The sequence below is a fragment of the Neolamprologus brichardi genome, chromosome 15, assembly GCF_056152115.1.
Source record: "Neolamprologus brichardi isolate AB-2024 chromosome 15, ASM5615211v1, whole genome shotgun sequence".
NCBI lineage: Eukaryota > Metazoa > Chordata > Actinopteri > Cichliformes > Cichlidae > Neolamprologus > Neolamprologus brichardi.
In genome coordinates, this window is record NC_142118.1 from 2,981,918 (window position 1) to 3,003,275 (window position 21,358).

Below are 21,358 nucleotides of genomic sequence, written 5' to 3' on the forward strand. Positions count from 1 at the left end.
CTTTAATGACTCCAGTGTGTTTTTACGGCGAGCGCGTCGTCCTGTACCTTTAAGAAGGCCGAGCCTGAGCTGCGCGAGGCTGCGCCGCACTTTTTCATCTACCTGCTGCCCACTTCTCCCGCACGTCTTGATTGGTCGTCTCGAGCTGAATCCTCTTGAATGATTTCAAACCCGAGTGTTTGGACAAGAGGGAGGAGAGAGGCGGGGGGTCCACTGATAATTCCGAGGCTGCTGGGTGGAAAGGATTGAGTCGTCCGTCCACTATCACGTAGAGACGCTTTTATCTGAGGAGACGGTGAAACACGTCCAAGAGGACTTTTCTCATAGGTTGCGCGTTTTACTCGAACATTCGCTGTTTTTGCGCGAAATTAGGTTGAATTCACCTAAACGTAAAGGAAGAAGCTGGCGGATTTCACGTTTTCCATCATGTGAATGTTGTGATGTCCAGCAGAGACGGTGCACACTGTTACGGGTCGCTGTGTTTTTGCCGACAGGACTCGGTGATCGGAAATCCCTGATAATCGATTTTATATCGCTTGTTTGTTTCTGACCGACTGTGACCACCAACTGTTGTTCCTGTGAGTATTTTTATTTATTTTACCAGATCAGTGGTGTCATTTCTTTAAAAGCTTGGGTTGTGGAAGCACCACAGTCATATTTGTGTTGTTTATTCTTTCAGTTTTATTATCGGCCTGTTGAAGATCAGGGCATTATCGATACTTTTCTGATTTTTTTCCCTCTTTTTTGGACAATGTATTCATTTTTTAACACGATTCCGCAATTGAGGTTAGGTTAGTGAGTTTCTGAGAGTTAATTTTAAGCAGCTGCATAAACGAACTGAGACTCGCAGCCGCCACAGTCATGGCTAAAAATCCGTCCGAGGGGCCGAAGGATGACCTGAGCCAGCTGACGGACGATGAGCTGCTGCGGTGCAGCAAAGACGAGCTGGTTAGGAAATTAAGGAGGGTTGACGGCGAGAAAATGAACTTGATGATCGAGCATGGCAACATGATGAAGGACATTAACCGGCGGCTGCAGGTGCACCTTCATGAAATCCGGAACCTGAAGGAGATCAACCAGAAGCTCCAAGATGACAACCACGAGCTCCGGGAACTCTGCTGCTTCCTGGACGACGACCGACAGAAGGGCAAGAAGCTGTCCCGGGAGTGGCAGCGTTTCGGCCGCTACACAGCCAGCGCCATGTGGAAGGAGGTGGGCACCTACATGATGAAGCTCAAAGAGCTGGAGGCCAACCAGGAGACTGTGCTGAGGGAGAACTCTGAACTGAAGGAGATCATCCTCATGCTGGATGAAGAGAGGAATGGGGCAGGGTCCCGGAGCTCCATAGATAGTCAGTCCAGCTTGACCAACCTGAACGGGGGCACCAACACGGTCAGGGATGTTGGAGATGGGAGTAGCACGTCCAGCACAGGAAGTGCCGGTAGCCCCGATCACCACAATCACAACCACAACCACATGCACAAGCCCACAGAGAACGGTAAGATGGGGACCACGATAAGAAGATCCATGGATGACCTGTCAGCGCCACATCATCACAGAAGCATCCCCAATGGACTGAATGGTGAGTACATGCACTTGTAAACACACCTGGATGCCACAGTCATCATGCACGCCCCACATTATGGGGTTTCTGTAGGGAAGTAGAGCAGTCGTCGACTAATCGGAATCTAAAAGTTCCTAAATAAAAACTTTGGTCCAATTCTTTCTTAAAACCATAGGTGTCAAACTCTGGCCCGCTGACCAAATTTGGCCCGCAGCCTAATTACATTTGGAAGCCATACCAAATTATTATTAGAGCTGGCCTACTGGTATTATACAGCTAATATATATTGTTTAGTATTAAGCTTTGCTTGTTCCATATTCAGTTTTTCAGCAAAACTTGTTTGAGTCCATAAGAAGATTCATTCTTAAATCTGGAGGAAGATTTATTTTTCAATAAATATTAATTTATTGATATTTATTGTTCCAGTTTTGAATTTTGGCCCACTGTGTATTTGAGTTTGACACCCCTGCTTTAAACAATGGGGAATTGGCCCTTACACCTGTATTCCTGGGCTCTGCTGCTAATAGAGACACTGTGTAGTTACTGCGCTTGCTGTGGCCGCATATGCTGATCAGAACTGTTGGGATGGATTAACACCCATGGAGTCTTGGCTTAACCTCACTGTAAAGTCTTGATTGGGGTGATTATGAAACACACAGCATCTCTTAAGTGGCCTTTTCAGCCCCCACGCCAACCTGTCATTTATGTCTGCACTGATTTAGGTCACTGCACTTGTGCTTCTCAGTGAAGGAGACTTATCTTAATAGCTTTCAAAAGGGGATCAAGCAGACTGATTTTTTTTCTCTTTGGGGTTGTTCACTGATTATCTTTGTTGTCTCTGGCTGTGGAAGAGGACTCATATCTGCTTAGGGCCCCCGTTTGTAATGCGTGGCTTGAGACCAGAAGTCAATGTCCCTGTTTTTAAGACCTAAATACACGACTGAAAGCTGCAAGTGGGGATGAAAAAGCCATGATGGAACAGGACACTAAGCCTCGTTTAGCAAGCACACGGGCTCATAACACACTGTGATCTGTTTTGCAAGAAGAATAAAGTCTGTTTCGCGTGTGTGTGTTTGGGGGGTTGGACCTTATTTTACCCCGATTTACAAGGACAGGGCGAGCAGCTTCAAATCAGATCACACCGGTCACATGTTGTCCATTGGACATTCCTGGAATTGTGCGCTGAGAAAACCGTGAAGGTAACACAATATAAAAGAATGGTCGCATGCACGAGGGGGCTCTTAATCCGTAAACACACGCGCACGTACACTCGCACAACACGCAACATTTCGGTCTGTGCTCGGCTGTTATTATGTAACATCCACATTGTGTCTGCGGCAGCTTAGCGCCTCTCTCAGCCTTTATGCGCGAGTGTGTGTGTGACATTGTGCGCCCCTGAGTCTCGGGCTCTGTGTGTTCATCGCTGACAATGATGTACACATTTCTAACAATACGCCGGCATGGGAAAGGGCCGCCTCATTTGAGAGGTTTATTATCTCATTGTTAAAACCTATGCATTTGTAATGAGACTGACGCTGCGTCGTCCCAAACAACCCTGAGAATCGCAAATTATCCTCGTGCTGTAAACAGCGCGAGTCTGGTAAGTAACAGAACAGCTATTGACATTTCCTAACATGTCAGGAAAAAGCAAGGCTACTCTCATAGGAAGCTGTTATTTACACACGTTAGATTGCTTTACCCTGAAGCGTGCCGGTCGAGCAGGTGTTTCACCGCTTCCACCCCGAGTAAATAATTCTTAAAACCTTGCTCGAGTAGCGGCCCGGCTACCTGTTACGTGCCAGAGCGAGGCTGAGGGGAGGGGGAGTGGAACGGTCTTCTTCACCGGCACAGATTTAGTCAGTTGGCTGGTTGAAATCCGAGTGGAGTGGCCATCTTTGCGAGGTCAGAGCTGGACGTAGTGTGAGGTCTGCAGAGTGGCTTTTTATTTAATGCTGTCCAAATGCCAGTGGCTCCCCTGGGCATTTAGGAGACAAGCTCGAGGATTGCTGCACAAGTGCTAAATGAACAGCATCTGTCAGCTTGCCACACACACACACACACACACACACAGGAAACAAAAAGAAGAGATTTTGTTTGTGTGTCTAAAACTAACAACTTTCTTTTTTAGCTAAGTAGCCTTAAACTTTTTAATGTCAACTATTAAATTAGTTTTTCCACCTTCGCTCTTGCACATCTTAAAGATTTCCATCTCCTTTGAGGCAAAAGAGACAACTGGGAAGAGGGTGGGGGGAGGTAGGGGGGTGCATGAAAGGGAGCCCAGCAAAGGGTCCTCAGTGGGTCTTGGTGGCGTTGGGGGAGTGGCTGAATGGCGGTAAGGGGTTGGCTGGGAAGCTTGGGAGCGGAGCCGGGACTGTTGGAGGGCACATTGTGCTCAAAGGAGGTTGGGTTGTGGAGCTATCCCGCTGTCTGCTTAATTGAATTTCTTGTGCACTCACATGGCTCACCCCCACCCCGATTCACCCCACCCTACTCCCCCTACCAACTCTTCTTCTTTTGTGGATATAAGGACAATGTGTGTGTGAGACGGGGTGTGCGCCGTTAACTGTGAGGCTCCTGTTTAGAAGTCCTAGAAGAAAAAGCATCGGGGGGGGGTTGCTTTGAGTACGGCTCAGTTTTCTAATCTAAAACAGTGACTTCTATTTCCAGACTTTTAACGTTTGCATTTGCTTCTGGTGGTCTGGAACTTGGTTCCAGTCAAAGACCGCCTGAAACATGATGCTGTCACAGAGGGCTCGCTTTAGGCTCCCCTACAGTGCCGCACAGATTGCCTGAAACTCACACAGCCACACCAAACGAGTCGGGGGAAAGGCTGTCCAGATGAACTGATTAGGATCCTCCCTGCAGTAGTGCTTCTTTGACCTTTAGACACTCTTACACATTCCACTGGCCTTTTAGCTGCCAGGGATCGTAAAGAGCAGTCTGTCGCACACAACGACGTTCACGCCCGATGTCCACAGTTTCCTGACTTTTGCAAGTGCTGCCGAGCCCGTTTCAGTCGATAAACTTTAGACATGACACGGTGATAGGAAGCATCAGTTTGTGTCCTTCCTTTTCTGGGAAATAAACGCCTTGATGATGAATTAACTTGACTTGCATTTGCTGCATTCTTTGCAGCACTTATCAAGACTTATCTAATAATCTGCTGAAACTCTCACCTGGAGAGGAAATGTTTTCTGTTTTGAAACAGCCCCAGATAATCTGATGGTGTAAACATGCTACTTGCATTTTTTTCGCCTTTAGTAGCCACACTACTAATGAGCCAGTTTTGATTTGATAACTCAAACTGTCCGAGCTTTGCCATGTTTAAGGCTAGATCCACAGACTGGACACTCTTCCCATTTTTCCAGGCTTGGGACTGGGTGTAAAGCAGATGTCAAACCACCATGCAGGTGCACACGAATGATCGCTATGATAGGACGTGTTATTAGAGATGGTTTCAGTGAAAGTTGTTACTGTGGCTACGGCCCAGCTAACCCGGAGGATCAGGTTTCTCAGACTCGGTTGAAGAAAGAGAGAAATTTACGCTGTCATCGGCACATTTTTGCCCGCTTGTAACATTTTAAGATCTATCCGCAGTATCGCAGCCCCCGCTGTGCTGTGGATTTCACTTCTCATAAATTATTCCCAGTCTACAAAAAATCTTCTGACACTTGTGTACCAACACAGATGAATAAAACGTGTAGTAAATAAGACTCTGATTCAGTAAATACTTTTAATTGGGCTACGTAGGTGCAGCTGGTTAATCCATTACTTTCACACAGCCTAGTGCGAGTGTTTTCTCGCACTAGGCTGTGTGTCACCAATCATTGGTGACATCTGCAGAAGTATACCAAAATGCTGGTATACTTGATTATTAAAACGTTTCCCAAAGGCTTGTTTTTACCAGTTCGTATTATTCTAGTCACCCTGCTGCAGTGGGTGGGCTCACAGAGCTGACCTTTGAGCCCTACAGTCCAAACTTCAGGATGTTAGTTTGCTGTTTCACTATAAACATAAAGGTTTGCAGAGCGTTACAGGAAGGCAGAAACCTGCAAGCATGGCTTCTGAATAAACAATGGGGACTTTGTCTTGCTAGTAGCTTAGTTAATGAGCTGGCTGGCGAGCAATTAGCAAGCTTGGATAGATTATTTTCCTTATTCAGTAAAAATGCTTGAGTGGAATAGTGTGCAAGCTTGAGAACAAAGGGGGGGATAAAGTGCACATTGCAGAGAAGCCGCAGTAGTGAGCGGCTGACATGTTAGCGACTGGCTCGCTAGCTGACATAGTTCGTCAGCTCTGCGATGAGTTTTCTTTCATTTATTTATTTAGAGCTTGTTACCGCCCAGTGTGTCAGCCCACTCAGCTGTGTGTGCTGCTCGCAGGAACCAGTCAGATAGGTTGGTGAGTCACCAGAGATTAAGATGTGTCAAGATACTACTTTTGAATTTTGGTTTAGAGCGTCATGCAAAAAACTTGTGCCGCTCGTCTTTTCTTTACGTTTTGGTTCCAGGAAACCAGATTTCTTTGTATATGTTTGTTTATTTGTTTAAAGTGATCTTGAGCAATAGTTCTCCCAGCTTTTGCTCTTTTTTTTCTTTGACATTGGCTGCTTTTCGCTTCATTTGTAACTCAGTCCTTAGAGATAAACAAATAAATGTCAGGATTTAACATCATGTTCTTAGGAAATAGAAAATGTCCCTCTACTGTTCACCGAAGCATCATCAGAAATGGATTCATTGGAAGGGTGACTGTCAAGACGCCATTCTTAAGGAAAGCAGGGGGAGAAAAATGCTGATGTGTTGCCAAAGCTGTTGGGTAATTACACGAGAACTGGGAGAACTGGACTGAAAATCAGTGGGAAAGGACTTGTGGAGTGATGAATCTAAACTGAGTGTAAACAGAGGAAGTCAGGAGAGCGGGATAACCATCTTCAAAACACGGTGGAGGCTATCTCATGGTTCGGGCTGCCTTTCAGCCAGTGGTGTTGGAGTTAGACTGATTTATCTGCATTCATATGTGGAACAGCTTCATTTTTCAGCCTCAAGAACTATTCCTGAAGACTAAAAGAAATGACGAGGAATCTGGTCTAAGATGGTTCTTACTGTGTTGAAGAATAGAGATGGTCATAGTAGGGATGCAACGATACCAATTTTTTCAAACCGATACGATACCGATACTTGGATCTGAGTACTTGCCGATACTGAGTACAAAAACCGATACTTCTACCACACACATACACACAAATGCAATGAATTGGAAGACAGGTTTTATTTTATTCTCTGCCGATAAAAAATAAAATCGTAATAAAAATGACCACAAAAAAAATTTCAAGTGAAAAATAAGCACTTCTGTTAAATTATTGCAGAGTCTCCACATTGTAATTTAACAAAATATCACTGAACTATTGGAACTGTCTCGAGCTTTCAGAATCATAAATAAACACTTCTGTTTGGAATAAAATAAATACAAATTAGGTTTGAGAATAAAATAAACTTTTAAATTATTGCAGAGTGTCCAATTTCATATCGCGGCTCGAGTATGCTGAGAAGACGGTGCAATCCTATGTTTTCCACGACCGGCATTGGCTGGTCATCCAGAGCGATAAAATGAGTCAGAGCCTCTGTTATTTTAACTGCCCGTGGATTTTCTCTTGACATTTTTCTTCGCTTTTCCAAAACCTGAGTTAAAGTTGGCTGTTCCACACTGCTGACATTTTGTTTAGCCTAGCTACAGCAGCCTCCAGTTTCTCTTTTTTATCTGGAGCTGCCAGTCTCACTCGCCTAACCCTGTGCCTGTTTAGCGCGGGATGTCCCCCTAGTGGCCAATCTAAAAAACTACAACAGAAATGACAAGCCACCCTCTGATTAATGAAATAAGTTGGTATCGGTTCATGGTATCGGTTAACTTTTACGAGTATGAGTACACACACATTTTACAGTATCGGCCCCGATACCCGATACCAGTATCGGTGCATCCCTAGGTCATAGCAGATACTGTCAAAACTGCACAAATGCTCTTTTTGCCTTTTATATACTGTATGTGCATGTATATCTATGTATGTTTGCACTCTATTCAAAACATAACAAAATAGAAAATACTAAGGAGTGGCTCAAACGTTTTTCCCAGTATTCTATATATCGAAGCGTGCCCCGATCTCCTGCATCTACTTTACTGAGTAAAACGTTTTGTTCCTGAGAAGCTGTGCCTTAGTACAATATGTTTAGTCACTGGGCTGAGTCATCCACTAAACCAACCCACTCAGGCTGAAATTAGGTTCAAATTACTCCTAATTAACTGACTGAGACGTCATAAAAATGCATGTTTAAACCGGGGTCTTTAGCACCTGCTGTTGCTACACGTATGTGCGCTTTAATGTATGAGGTGCCACAGTCGGTGGGAACTGTTCCCCTCTCTCATGTAGCGATCTTCCTCTTTCACTCTGTTTTCATTTCCTTTTTCGTTGCCCTTAGGGAGTGACATGACCTAAAAGCTCACAATGAAAGTGTAGAGCCAGCCGTCTTTGTTGGCCACCGGCGTGTGTTTGTGTGCTTCTTCATACTAAAGAAAATTAGTCATGTCCACATTCGTGTGTGACAGAAGCAGTTTTCTCTGCGTTATGATTGATCAGTTACTTTAAAAGCAAAGGATCAAGGATTATTTTCATCTCCTCACAGTAGTTTTGAACTAAAACACCCTTTATGGTCAGTTTTTATGGGGAAAAAATCAGTCTCTGCCTATTTTTCTGCATTAGTTCAAAGTCTTCATGCAGAAGAGTTTGTTACTTCTAAGGAAAGTTGAATGGTTCCCATGTTTTTCTTCACTATGTCTCAGCCAGCGACTCTGTTTCTGTGTGAGCTCCTTTCTTGTTTCAAAGGAAACCATAGGACCAGCAACACAATGGTGTTTTTCCTCTCTGCTGTCGTTTCAAGTCATTGTGTGGAAGTCTGTGTGGCAGAAAAAGGGCGTCTAAGCAGGAATAGGATGTTTCTGTCACAGATATCCTGTTTGTCCACGCTGAGATTCATGTTTCTGTGTTCCAAGACGCTGAGGTGGTTTCTTGTAACCTCTCCCCCGCTTAGTGGCGCTTTTTCTGGTAAAGATAAACAGCTTCATGTTGCCTAGTCAAAACTTGCTAAACTGAAACGGCAGTTTTGAGATCATCATAGCTGCCAAAGTGAATAAAGGTTCACCACATCAAATTAAAACAAAACTATAAATCTACGTAAACTTGCCGTGGCTCGTCGTTTTAGTTTGCAAAATACCCCACAAAACATAATTAGACCCAGCGGTGACTTGGGTTGTGTCACATGTCGTGTCCCTGGAGCATAGCCAGCATCTGTGGCTTCTATTCCTCCAGCAAACTATCTGTGTGAGGCCCGCTAGGCTGATAACACAGATAATGGAGAAGAAACACAAACTCTGATGTACGCAGGACAGGTTAAGAGAGAAAGAGCCTCAGTGGGGAAACTCTCAGCTGTTCACTGTCAATGAAAAGCCTGCCTGTCAGGACGTCCCACATTCCTGAACAAACAAAAGAGGAAGTGGGTCCTGTTCCTCTTTGTGACACAGCAGGAATGAGACTGCACAGAGAGAGGAGCAGCAGGATGGAAAAATCGAGGAAAGCGTGTGTCTCTAGGCCGCTTTTTGAACTTTTGCCTCACCGTCTATTCTTACGTGACAGACTATTCCAGTCGTTGCCTCTCTCCGCATTCGTCTCTCTGCCGATTTCTGTGAACCTGCTGTCTCATTCACTGTCCTTTCATTCCCGTCAGCGCAGCACCCGGCCGACAGAATGAGGTTACAGAGCCAGCGTGAGGCTCGCGCATGCACACGGGCTGGCTCGGAGATCCAACGCGAGGCCTTTTAATAGAACAAAAAGTTTTATAACATTGCTTAATGTCCGTGTGGTCATCAGTGACACGCTGGAATCTATAAAAGTGCCGCTGATGTTGTGTTTTAATACAATTAATAAAAGCGCTTGGCTCTGTCGTCCTCACGCTCGGCCGCCGTTTTGCGACCGTGCCTATCTAAGAGGCTGTCCTTTTCTTCTGATCGTTGGACAGCGGGCTGCTGGAGGGGCTTGGTTGCTCAGTTGCCAAGGCAACAAGCAGTGATCAGTGGGGCGAGTCGATGGCTCCCACGCCTAGCCTCAGAGTCGCTGAAGCGGAGAGAGGTAAGGGGTTGGGGGGGATGGGGCTCGGTTTGGGCATGGTTGGCCTCCATGGTGGTTGACCCGTGCACAATGATGCCAGCCCAGTGAGGTCAGCTCTGTCTGTGTGCGAGTTACTCACTCATAATAGACAAGCAGGGCGTGGTTTGTGCGCTTACTCATCACTAGACCACGTTTTATGTGGGCACTGTCGTGTGAAGTTGAACAATATTTTGCGACAGCTTCATACAGGTAAAACACGTCACATTGTAACAATTAAACGTAGAACGCACTTTAAATTTCCTGACATAAACCCTTCTGAGATTATGTCCAAAATCTTTTTCCTGCTTCTCTTCTAAAATAATGTGGCTAACTTTAGTTTAACTCACATCTTCATCATCCCTGGTTGGCGACCTCCTCTCGATTAAAGTCGAGGTAAGTGAAAGACGCTGTACTCCTGGCGAGACCCTTATCGATTCACGTTTAACGTCAGATGGCACTAGATCCGATAACAAGCTGATTAGGATGCAAATGAGAGCAGCTGGACAGACCTCAATTGGTGCAATTGGCCCTGTCGCAAAAACCCGTCTGGGCCGCGCTGTAAAGTCACCATCAGCAATTTGATTTTGTCTACGCAACACCGCCGGTGACCTTCGAGAGTAGAACAGGTTGCCAAAAGTCAGCATCTCGTTGATAGAACACCTCTTCATCAGCTCCTTTCGAGGGCCCGGGAGGAACGAGGCGTTTATCTGGATTTTCTGCCTGTCAGCTCTTCTGTTTTGGTCGCTGTGACATTGGAGTCAGCAGATGTCTTCGCCTTGCTTCGGTTTACACAGCGCTGTCACCTTACTCCAGCCTCCAGTCTTAACAGTTATAGATTGTGTTTTTGTGAGTGCTTGGGCTCTTTAAATGAGGCGTTATCGGTTTGGAGCCAGGAGAATGAACTTTCTTCACTTCTTTTTTTTAAATTTTTTTTTCATATTTTTATTGAGAGACAAGTGTAGATTAATTTACAATGACAATACAATCTGTTCCCCTCACATATTTTTTTAGTTTTTCTTACATGAACAGATACGATGATACACACACGCTTAAATAAAATTGAAAAAACGAACAAACAAAACAAAACCTAAGAAGAAACCCAAAACAAACACAAACAACAAACCCAAAACACACAAAAAAAAAAAAGGGGGGGGGGGAGATATGATATTAATCAGCTGGTAGAGCGTTTAATGACTTGCAATAGTTTACGAAGGGGCCCCAGATACGATAAAATTCTCTCTATTTGCCCTTTGCCACAAGGCCTATCTTTTGCAATTTAACCCTTTAAAACCGGTCAGAGCAGCACGCTCCGTTTTGCGTAACTATTTTTAAATCCCGGTAGCTCTGCAACCACGTGAGCTAGAGCAATAATTCTTTTTGCATATGAAACCGGAGGAGTTGTACTTACATCTTATGCCATCAGCTTGTCCTCGGTCACAGTTTCCTTCCACATACAGCTTTGCAAAAACTGCATAAAAAGCACTTGCAGCAACAAAAATATAATATTCCAGAAACACGCTTTGCCGATCCGATCAGCTGTTTGTAACACTTCCTACGTTGGAATAGACGTCAGCACGAACTATCGCATGTCCACCATGACCTGCCCGAAACCGGAAGTGACGTCATTTTCGCGGAAATGTAGTTTTTTTTTTTACCATCAGGGCCTTATGAGCCTATACTGGTGTTTTTAAAAGTTATGTTTGACTTTGTGACTTTCTGTGTCGTTTCTGGGATGCTTAGGACTCATATTGCACTGCTGGAAATAGTTTATTTTGATGCATATGCTGCTTTTTTGCAAATTTGCACTATAATATTTATTTTAGTTTTTCCTGCAGTGTATAAAAATTGGTGTATTTCAAAAATAAAACTATGAAGACACTTAAAATAAATTTCCTGTGGTGGGAAACTATTTTGTGCAACTTTTTTGTATTTACAGTTTTGAGGGATAAGCCTCTTAAATTTCTCTAACTAGAAATATATGTTAAAAAAACAAAAATGATTTTCAATTTTTTTTGTAGTTTATTGCACTTTTTTGCAATTTATGTAATTATTATGCACTTAATGCATGCATATTATTAAAATTTGGACTATAATGGTTGTATTGATGTATATCAACTTGAAATGCTCCCAAAAATGGCTCCACAGCATGTAAAAATATAATATAAGCTCTGGCGGACTTGGTTCTATGGTAGGTCTTAAAGGGTTAAGAAATGACATCACATCTCTAAACCAAAAAGAAACTGAAGGTGGCTTTGAAGATTTCCAAAGGAGTAAGATGCAACGTCTAGCCAAAAGTGATGTAAAGGCTAATATTTTGAAGTGTGTGGGGTCGGTTAGACCAGTGTTGACTGGGAGCCCAAAAACAGCTAGAAAAGGGTCCATGCAGATTTGGGTCCCAAGAGCCTTGAAAAGAATAACTGAATACTGACTCCAGAAGCCGTGGAGTCTTGGGCACAGAAAGAACATATGGCCTAGGTCACATGGGGTGGCATGACATCTCTCACACTGATCCATTACTTGTGGGTAAATCTCAGACAGACGAGACTTTGAATAGTAAACCCTGTACAACACCTTGAACTGGATGAGTTGTAACCTGGCACAGGACGTACTATAACGGACATTGGATACTGCTTTCACTTTCTTCACTTCTTTGTGAAGAAGGAAAAAGAAAATTAAAGAATTATTGAAACGCTTGCTTTGTTGCTTGGGTGAGAATAGCGTCACATTCCTAGTTGGATGTTCACTGGAGCACAAATAATGAAACTGGCCATTGGCCATCGAGATGGATGAGATAATGTGGAGGTCTGACTCTCGGCTAAAACATCTGGAATCAATCGTACAGTCTACAGCACTATTGCTCCATCCTAAGGAATTTTTTTTTTTTTTTTTTTAGATGGTTTCAGGTAACATTACTTTGGTTTGCTCTGGAGGCTAATTTCCTCCTGCAGGCTGGGCTGCGTAACTTAAACATCTCTGTTGTGGTTTGGCACGGCACTTGAGAAACACATTTCTCTCGGCTATTTCTTGTTGGGCGCTGGAAAGAAAGTGCAATTGAAACCATTTGGTTATGTTTTAAAGTAGAGCTTTAATAGTGAAGTGGTCAAGTTGAACAATGACGCAAAGCAAAAATAACATCTAGGTGTGCTGGGAAATGCATGTCTGTTTTGAACTTGGGGGGAAAAGATTGTAAAGAGAAAGTTCAACAGATGAAAAGAAGGTAAGTCAGAACGTAGAAGGTCAGAGGTTGGCTTTGAAGCTGCAATACGCATCAAACGTATTCCCAACACATTAAATTTGTATTCATCTGTCTTTTACCACATCCCACTTCTCACCACAAATGCTCAGCGACGATCTGACAGCTGTCGACAGTCCATCAAAAAAGGTATTAAGACCACCCCACTTAACTGAGCTCGGCCTCAGATTATACAGCCTGATCAAAGTCATTATTTATTCAAACCGAGCCAAATGTAGGCCATTTGATTCCACCGTGACAATCGTAAAGAGCTTACATGAAAGCTGATAATCGGGCGAAAATGCAAGCTCACGGGAAGAAAAGGCGTTTACCTGACTAAATCGATGACTGGCAACAGACGGAGAGTGATGCAGATGCTTTTTATCTGGCGTGCGTTTGCCGTTTGTGCTGGTATTAACGGTTATGGACTAGCCGCCAGGGAAAGTCTGTGTGATTATCTGAAAATCTGGACATGTTCCTGGGTCTCCCTCCGATCCTCTTTGACTCCATCAGAGCTAGCTGTGGGTTCTGCAGATGCGCAGATAATGTCTGATTAAGCACAGGCTGCCTGGCTATGGTTGGCCGCAATGATGGTTCTTAAAAGGATGCGAGACAGTTTGGTTTGAAAGTGTTGCAGTGGGAAACGGAGGGAAAAGAAATCGCCCTCTCTTTTCCGTCTTTTCAAGCCTCCCTGTATAGAGACGGGTTTCGAGCTTGGTGTAAAGTTGGTTGGTGTCATATGAGGCAAATTGAGGCAGTTATTCATCTTCAGAGGGGCATCACACGTCATATTTCAAATCTCTTCTAACTCACACACTGAGAGGAGATGACACTTATGACAGCCAATTATAGCCAGCCTATTTCTCCTCCCCAGCTCTGTGGCCTAGTTGGTTCTGATCTTTTCTCCTCGGCTGCTGGTTTTTGTGTTTTTCTTTCTTTTTGAGAAAGTTCAGCATCGGCACATTTTGAGTCAGACATCTGCTTGCAGGGCGAAAGAGGTTGGCTAGCACTTCATCTCGAGTGTTTCTCACAAGGCACCACAAGAACTCATCCTCATCAGGCTCTCGGTGCGACTGAAACAGCGATTTCTAACCAGTGGCTTAAGTGTGAGGTCCTGCTGCAATAGGAAGGGCGTATGTGGAAAGATTAACTTAGCTATTGCACCGAATGACTGAGCTAAACACATGTAACCCCCCAAGAGAGCAAAAACTAGTTATACTGGTTGAAATGGAAAAGTAATGGTCACAAAGTAAATAAATGTTTGCAAAAGTGTTCTAAAAGTACAGCTATTTAAATGATTTACTCATTTAAAAAAGAAAAATGTAAACATTAGCTAAAATTATGAGTAAAACTTTGCTAAATATATGCCTGCAACTTCAAATAAATGTTAAAAAGCTAGCTAAAAGCAAACACTAGAAATGAATGTTAGTGAAACATGGTTAGACGTCTTAAAGAAGCAATTAGCTGCTGTAGCCAAAGCTAGCAGGCTAAATCAGTGGTTGCAATAATAGGCTAATGGTTATTAATAAATAAGTGTTTGCAAAAGTGTTCTAAAAGTACAGCAATTTAAATGATTTACTCATTTAAAAAAGAAAAATGTAAACATTAGCTAAAAAATAATGAATAAACCATTGAAGTGGAGTAGCTAAAATTATGGGTAGAATTTTTTTGCTAAATATATGCCTGCAACTTCAAATAAATGTTAAAAAGCTAGCTAAAAGCAAACACTAGAAATGAATGTTAGTGAAACACGGTTAGACGTCTTAAAGAAGCAATTAGCTGCTGTAGCCAAAGCTAGCAGGCTAAATCAGTGGTTGGGCTAATAGGCTAATGGTTATTGATGGCTAACTAAGGGAGTGATAAGCTGAACGTTATCCAAATTCAGTTAAAGTGAATTGAGGCTTTTACACACCAGACGCGTAAATGCCGACCGTGTAATTTCACCGGAAAAATTTGCAGAATTTATTTGATTTTAACGCGTTAAGGCCGAGCACTTTGCAGATCTGAATGTGGGTCCTCGTGTGTCTAAACAAGAAAAGGCTTCACCCATAGTGTTATTTTACATTTCTATATTCAGTACAGGTCGCCGTTTTGAGCTGTGAATACACATTTAGTAAGACAGTTCTCCGATCAGTCAGATCTGTTTATTCGAGCTTGGTTTGGAAAAATATTCTGTAAATTTTCATGACCGGTACTTCTATTATTAATTATTTTCTGTTTATTAAAAGCCAGTCAAGAATTTGGCGTCAAAGACAACAAGTTTGTCACACATAACTCATAAATTTCAGTAGCTGTTTAGAAGTCTCACATAAATTTAAAGATGGCTTAAGGGTTTCACTAAAAATTAAAATGTGCATAATCTCAGAGTGTCCATCCACAAGCAAAGATGTACTAAAACTAAATATGATATAATCTACGGAAACGTTGCAGCTGGGATATTTTCTATGCCGTCTGTCTGAGTGGACCGGTTGACCCCACACATCCTCATATGCAATTCAATTCAATTCAGTTTTATTTATATAGCGCCAAATCACAACAAAAGTCGCCTCAAGGCGCTTCATAGATACAGAGAAAAACCCAACAATCATATGACCCCCTATGAGCAGCACTTTGGCAACAGTGGGAAGGAAAAACTCCCTTTTAACAGGAAGAAACCTCCGGCAGAACCAGGCTCAGGGAGGGGCGGGGCCATCTGCTGCGACCGGTTGGGGTGAGAGAAGGAAGACAGGATAAAAGACAAGCAGATGCCACAGCACAGAAGGACTCAAAGGGCGCTTGCAGAGTGTGTCCTTCACCAAGGCCAACGCTTTAGTTTGCTATTTTCTCCAGTCACACTTGGCCTATTAATTTTTGCCCACAAACAAACAAACATCTCATATTCTAAAACCGTCCTTTTTCTTGAGGAAGCCACTCTGACCCGTGTCTGTCTTCGCAGACACCCGTCACTATATTTGTAGACAGTAGCAAAAGCAGCCATGGGGAATTTCCAGACACATTTCGCTCTACGTTATCTCCCGTATATCCACTCCTCCTTGCTAAATCTCCTCTCAGTCTGCAAAACATGGAAGTGGATTAAACCGCTTGATGTTGTAGCTGTGCCACGGATCTCAAACGTGGCAGAGGGTTTGGAGGGGAGGGCTTCTGTTTAAAAAGGATTTGAAGAGCAGGCTCCAGTGCTATATCTCTGCCCACCACTCTTTTGAATACGTGGCATGTAGCCCTGCGTATGATAGGCGCCGAATAAACCGATGCACTCTCTTAAACCCTTTAGATGACATAGCAGTGTTAAATGACATGTGTGCTTGATGAAAGTGCCCCTCACTGGGGTGCAATAGTGTCCTAACAGGAAGCGGAGGAATAGAGTATGAGAGAAGGGAGGGGGCTGCTGAGGGGGGACCTCTGTAAGAAGGATGCAAGGTTGAAGATCCAGGAGCAACGGAGGACACTGCAGAGCAAGCAGTGTTCCCTTTTTGCCAGTTGCTAGGATACTATACCCTTTTTATTCAGCGTTATGGGGTGTGCTTTACAGCGCTTTCTCCACAGAGAGGCACCTCTTTTGGCTGTGCTCATTTCTGCCGTACATCTCGCTGTACATCTTGATAAATTTCTCCTGTCAGCTTTAGTTCTTTTTGTTTTTTGGGGGGGAAACTTCTAAACAAGTTGAATCTTGCTGCAGAGGAATGTATCTCGATGGAGGCTGGCGACTTTAAATCAGGCCTCCCTTGAGCAGGAATGTGCGCTCCGTACCTGCGGGGGCCTCCTCGTAGTCAGCACATGTGCACTGAACAATAACCGGGCATTCAGCGGAAAGAGACGAAAATGTGGTAACGGTTTGAGCTCAGTTAAGCTACGTAAGGTGGAGCATTTATACAACGTGTAACAAGATGAAAGATACAGTGTAAGCACTTTCCATGCAGAAGTTTCATTCACTGTTTGGGAGAAATGCTGGATGCGATAACACTTTCATAGAAAGCCACAAAGTAAAATAAAAGCACAGACACGCAGCGAGCGGTGCAGCGAGCGAGTGGAAAGGCTGACAGAGGAGGTTCTCAGGGAGCTCACGTCAGTGACCATCAGCTGATGAGGGGAAATCTGAGAAATTGTAAAGCTTAAGAAAAATGTGCAAGAGGGAAAGAAGATCTGAGCACATGTGGAAACATGAACAGGAGAGAAAACCAAAAGCATTAAAGGGGCCTAAATAAAGAAGAGACCAAATTATTGGTGGAGCTGATGGGAAGGACGAGGGGCGAAGTATAAAAGAAAGAGAGGAAATATCTCACGGCTTTAAAAGAGACAAAACAGGCTATCCACAGTAACCTTAAGTGCTTCTGCTTAAAAAACATCTGAAGAAGACGCACAGAAAAAGACTAAGGAGCTAGAAACATCACTACACCTGCAGAGCACTGAACAATGCACATTACTAAGCGCTGAAAAAAGGACTTGGCACTGACTTAACATACTTTCATTTTCAGAGGAGTAAATATTTCACCAGAGGAAAGCCTTTTATCTGCTCGCACAGCTCCCACTTTATCACTGTGTTTTACATTGGAGGTACAAAGTGCAAGTTACGTTCTGCCCTGCATACCTTTTGAGTCACATAAGTGATTCCTCTTCTACCAAGCACCGAACACAGTAAAGTTTTTTTTTGTAAGGAATCTGAGGAATCTGCTCAATTTTAATGTATTTTTTTTTTTCCCACAACATTAGTAATTTAGGCCGGCCCTGCTGGGTGCTGATGATTGGGATTCCACACTGTTCACTTCTTTCCCGATATCAGCCACGCTGTAGGAGACTTGGCACTTCAAGAATTGTGAAACGAAAACTCGTAACATGAGTCGACAATCAGGTGATTACATTGATGCGCACGCGGCAGAGGCAGCCATATTTACGTGTTATCGTAGTAAAAATGCAGATGAGTTCTTCTCATATCTGTGCTTTGCATGGATGATCCTGAGACATTTGGCTCTCTGTGTTGATAACAAAGCTGTAAAGTTAATGTAACCCAAGAGGGATAAAATAGCTTTAGAAACCTTATTTTTGGGCGGCTGCTTTAAGCTGTTTTTTTGTTTCTATATATAAAATTTGCCTTGAGATTTCACACATGCAGTTTTGGGTCCTGGTGACCACTGAAACTGAAGTTGTAGCTTTCTCTCCCAATTCATCTATCACAGGGGTCGGCAACCTGCGGCTCTTTAGTCCTTATAGTGCGGCTCCGCCTGGATTGGGAAATAAATGAGAAGTATTTAGCTGAAGTGTATTTTATTTATGTTAGTTATTTTTTTTAACTTGTAGGTCTAAATTGGAAGATTATTGTGACATTAAAATATAATAATAAATCATATTTTATTATTTTTTTCATCGCTCAAAATAAGCGTCACACTCGCGGAAGCCGGTGTACCCGCCGAAACGCCGTGCATTTATCGAGACTTCAAACCCAGGTAGGCCAGTTATGGATCTTCGGATCATGTCAGCGGCTGTTCTCCACCGTGAACTATGTTAAAAACAAACACCGCTCACGCCTCACAGATGACAGCTTACAGTCCTGCGTAAAGATGAAGTGACTTCGTGCAGCCCTGATTTGCAGACGCTGTGCGCAGAGGTTCAGGAGCAGAAGTCTTATTGTAAACATATCACGGCAGACCTGACGATGTTTCCATGAAAACGCTTTTCAGCATCTCTTTATTGACCACTTTTCACACGGTTGCTGACGCACACAGCCGGCTGTAGCTTTGCAGCTCACAGCCCGACACACACCAACAACAGCATAGAGAGCACAGACGTTAAGGCGGCGAGGCGTGATTGCGAGTGCCGCTCAGGTGCGTCCCCTCCCCTGCAGCGGTGCTGCAGACCGCACCCGACCACACACATTAACCACGTAAAATACATACTTAGGCAGTATTTTTCATCTTTCAGCAGCATAGTGCTTTTTTTCCAATTATTTTCTTTTAAAAGTCAGGTCAAGGCGATATAAGGGGGCGGCTCACAACAGTTTTTGTTTGCTGGATCATTTTAGTTCAGCTTTCCTGTTGTTATATTTCTTTAAGAGTTCAAAATGTGTTAATTACATAAATAAAATGTCATTTTCTCTGTAGCACTTCATGGATTTCATAAGCAACACACTTTAGTTGTTCACACAAACCATAAAGGTATAAACCAATATATACAGTGTTATCTTATTTTAGATGTCAAAAAGCTCCCAGTGTTTTCTTTTGCGTGGAAACCGGCTCCAAGTGGCTCTTTGGGTCTTAAAGGTTGCTGACCCCTGAGCTAGCACCTTCAAAATAACTGCCCAAATAGCTGCCTGGAGGCATTAGCGAGATTAGCTCCCTAATGCTCACTAACCAGTCATTGGAGGCCAGTGTCCCACCGCACAGCTTGTCAGGGTTTGACAGCAGTTTGAGGGGCGTTACCCTCGGTCTCAGCGATGATTGGCTCATTAAAAGTGCTCCCACGACGCTGATTTGAATGATTGATGCTTTTTAAAGGTCTGGCTTGTACACTCCCCTTTTCACATTCCAGCCTTTAGCTTAATCCACCAAATGCAACGCTATGCAAATCGCTTTTGTAGCCAGGCATTCATAAACGTGCATATCGCCATCAGTGTGTTTCACAACTGATCCAGCTTGGAGCGGATCCAACTTCTTAACTGCTCTGTCACCATCAGACGTCTGTGGTGGTCTGAAGTTCGCTTATTTACATGATTTTTATAATATGAGTTATGGCTTTCACTGTAAAATATGGAATGTGAACTTGTGATTGCTGCAAGGCCGCAGATGTTAATGGCTCTCGGGTGGGGCCTCTGTGACTCTTTCCATTTCTGTGGGAAGTCAATGAGAATGGCGCGCTGACAGGAACTTGAATGAAAGGTGCAGCGAGTGCAGTTTATTGTTGTTACGCTGTTTAAAAAACAAGCAGGTGAGTTACGTAACTCTGTTTCTGTGAAGATGCCTTTTTGCTGAGCTGCCTCGTGGGATTCCACATACGGAAGGAAAAATGTGACAGAAGAGGTCATATTCCACCAGGTGGGAAGGCAAATCAGGCGCTTTGCCATAATGTTGTCATTTGTCGGGCGACCGTGGCTCAGGGGGTTGGGAAGCGTATCTGTAACCGGAAGGTCGCCGGTTCGATCCCCGGCCTCTCTGTCCTGGTCGTTGTGTCCTTGGGAAAGACACTTCACCTGCCGCCTACTGGTGTTGGCCAGAGGGGCCGATGGCGCGATATGGCAGCCTCGCTTCTGTCAGTGGCAGGGCAGCTGTGGCTACAACTGTAGCTGCCTCCACCAGTGTATGAATGTGAGAGTGAATGAATAGTGGCCATTGTAAAGCGCTTTGGGTGCCTTGAAAAGCGCTATATAAATCCAATCCATTATTATCATTATTATTTTAATTTCCGTGCTGTGTGAGAGCGTTGAGAATTTTATGCACGGATTCGTTTTTTCCACTAGGTTGGCAAGGAAACATTAGAAATGTACGTGAAACTAACTTTTAAACCGGTGAAGGAGACACAGCAGCTGACATCAGTTTGTCAGCTTGCAGCGGTTTGACGCCCGTCTTTTTGGTCTCTGTGCGGACACCTCATGGACTGAACACCATCCCATCCATTAAAGGTGGGAATCACCATACATCCCACGATTCGATATTATCACAATACTTAACGCACGATACGATATTATTGCAATTTTTAAAAATATTTTGCGATATTCAGATTCTGTACATAAATGTAAACTTTATCAATATTCATTTTATCTGATATCAAAGTCTCACACTCAGTCTTTCTCTCATTTCAGTTTGATTGTTGACAAACTGAACGGTTTGTATTACAGTCTAGTCCAACTTAACTGAATCAACCATCTGGTACAATTATAGCTATTCTGAACTATGCAGTTTATGAAAACTATGCAGCCCCTTCAGCAACTGAAGAATTTGAAAGTAAATTAAAACAAAATATAATTTTACATTAAATAAAAAACTTTTAAACTTAATTAAAATAAAACATGTCTTAAATTAAAATAAGTAAACTGTCACATTTGGACAGTGAAGGAATGTCAGGATTCTTGCTCAGAAAAACGATCAACATGCTCTGAAGTCAGAGCACAAAAACCTTTTTGTAACAAAATATCGATTTCTGCTGTCCCTGTATCGATACATTATTAGCAAACAAAATATCACCATACTACAAAGTATCGATTTTTCCCCCACCCCTACCATCCATCCTGTCCTGTGCAGGATTGCTTGAAGCTTTCCCGACGCACACTCTGAAGTGAAAGGCCAGGCTGTCACAGGGCTGACACAGACAAGAAGGCCAAGACGCTCACAGCCTACATGTTTTTAAACTGAGAGGAAATCTGAAGACGCAGAGCAGGAGAACAAAG

The 21,358-nt window shown here is 43.5% G+C and overlaps 1 protein-coding gene across 5 annotated transcripts in view; it reads left to right on the plus strand.

Annotated features, from left to right (window-relative positions):
• The first annotated feature begins 125 nt into the window (after window positions 1–125).
• The window catches only part of ccdc85cb (coiled-coil domain containing 85C, b), a 58,492-nt gene continuing 37,259 nt past the window's right edge, over window positions 126–21,358 (plus strand). For 3 of the 5 annotated variants that reach the window (XM_006792988.3, XM_006792990.3, XM_006792992.3), the window contains exon 1: window positions 127–1,582. In XM_006792988.3, coding sequence (XP_006793051.1) covers window positions 862–1,582 — 721 coding nt within the window. In that variant the 5' untranslated portion in view covers window positions 127–861. Of the gene's footprint in view, window positions 1,583–21,358 lie in introns of all 5 variants that reach the window. The other 2 variants (XM_035908695.2, XM_006792991.3) reach the window with 2 other exon arrangements.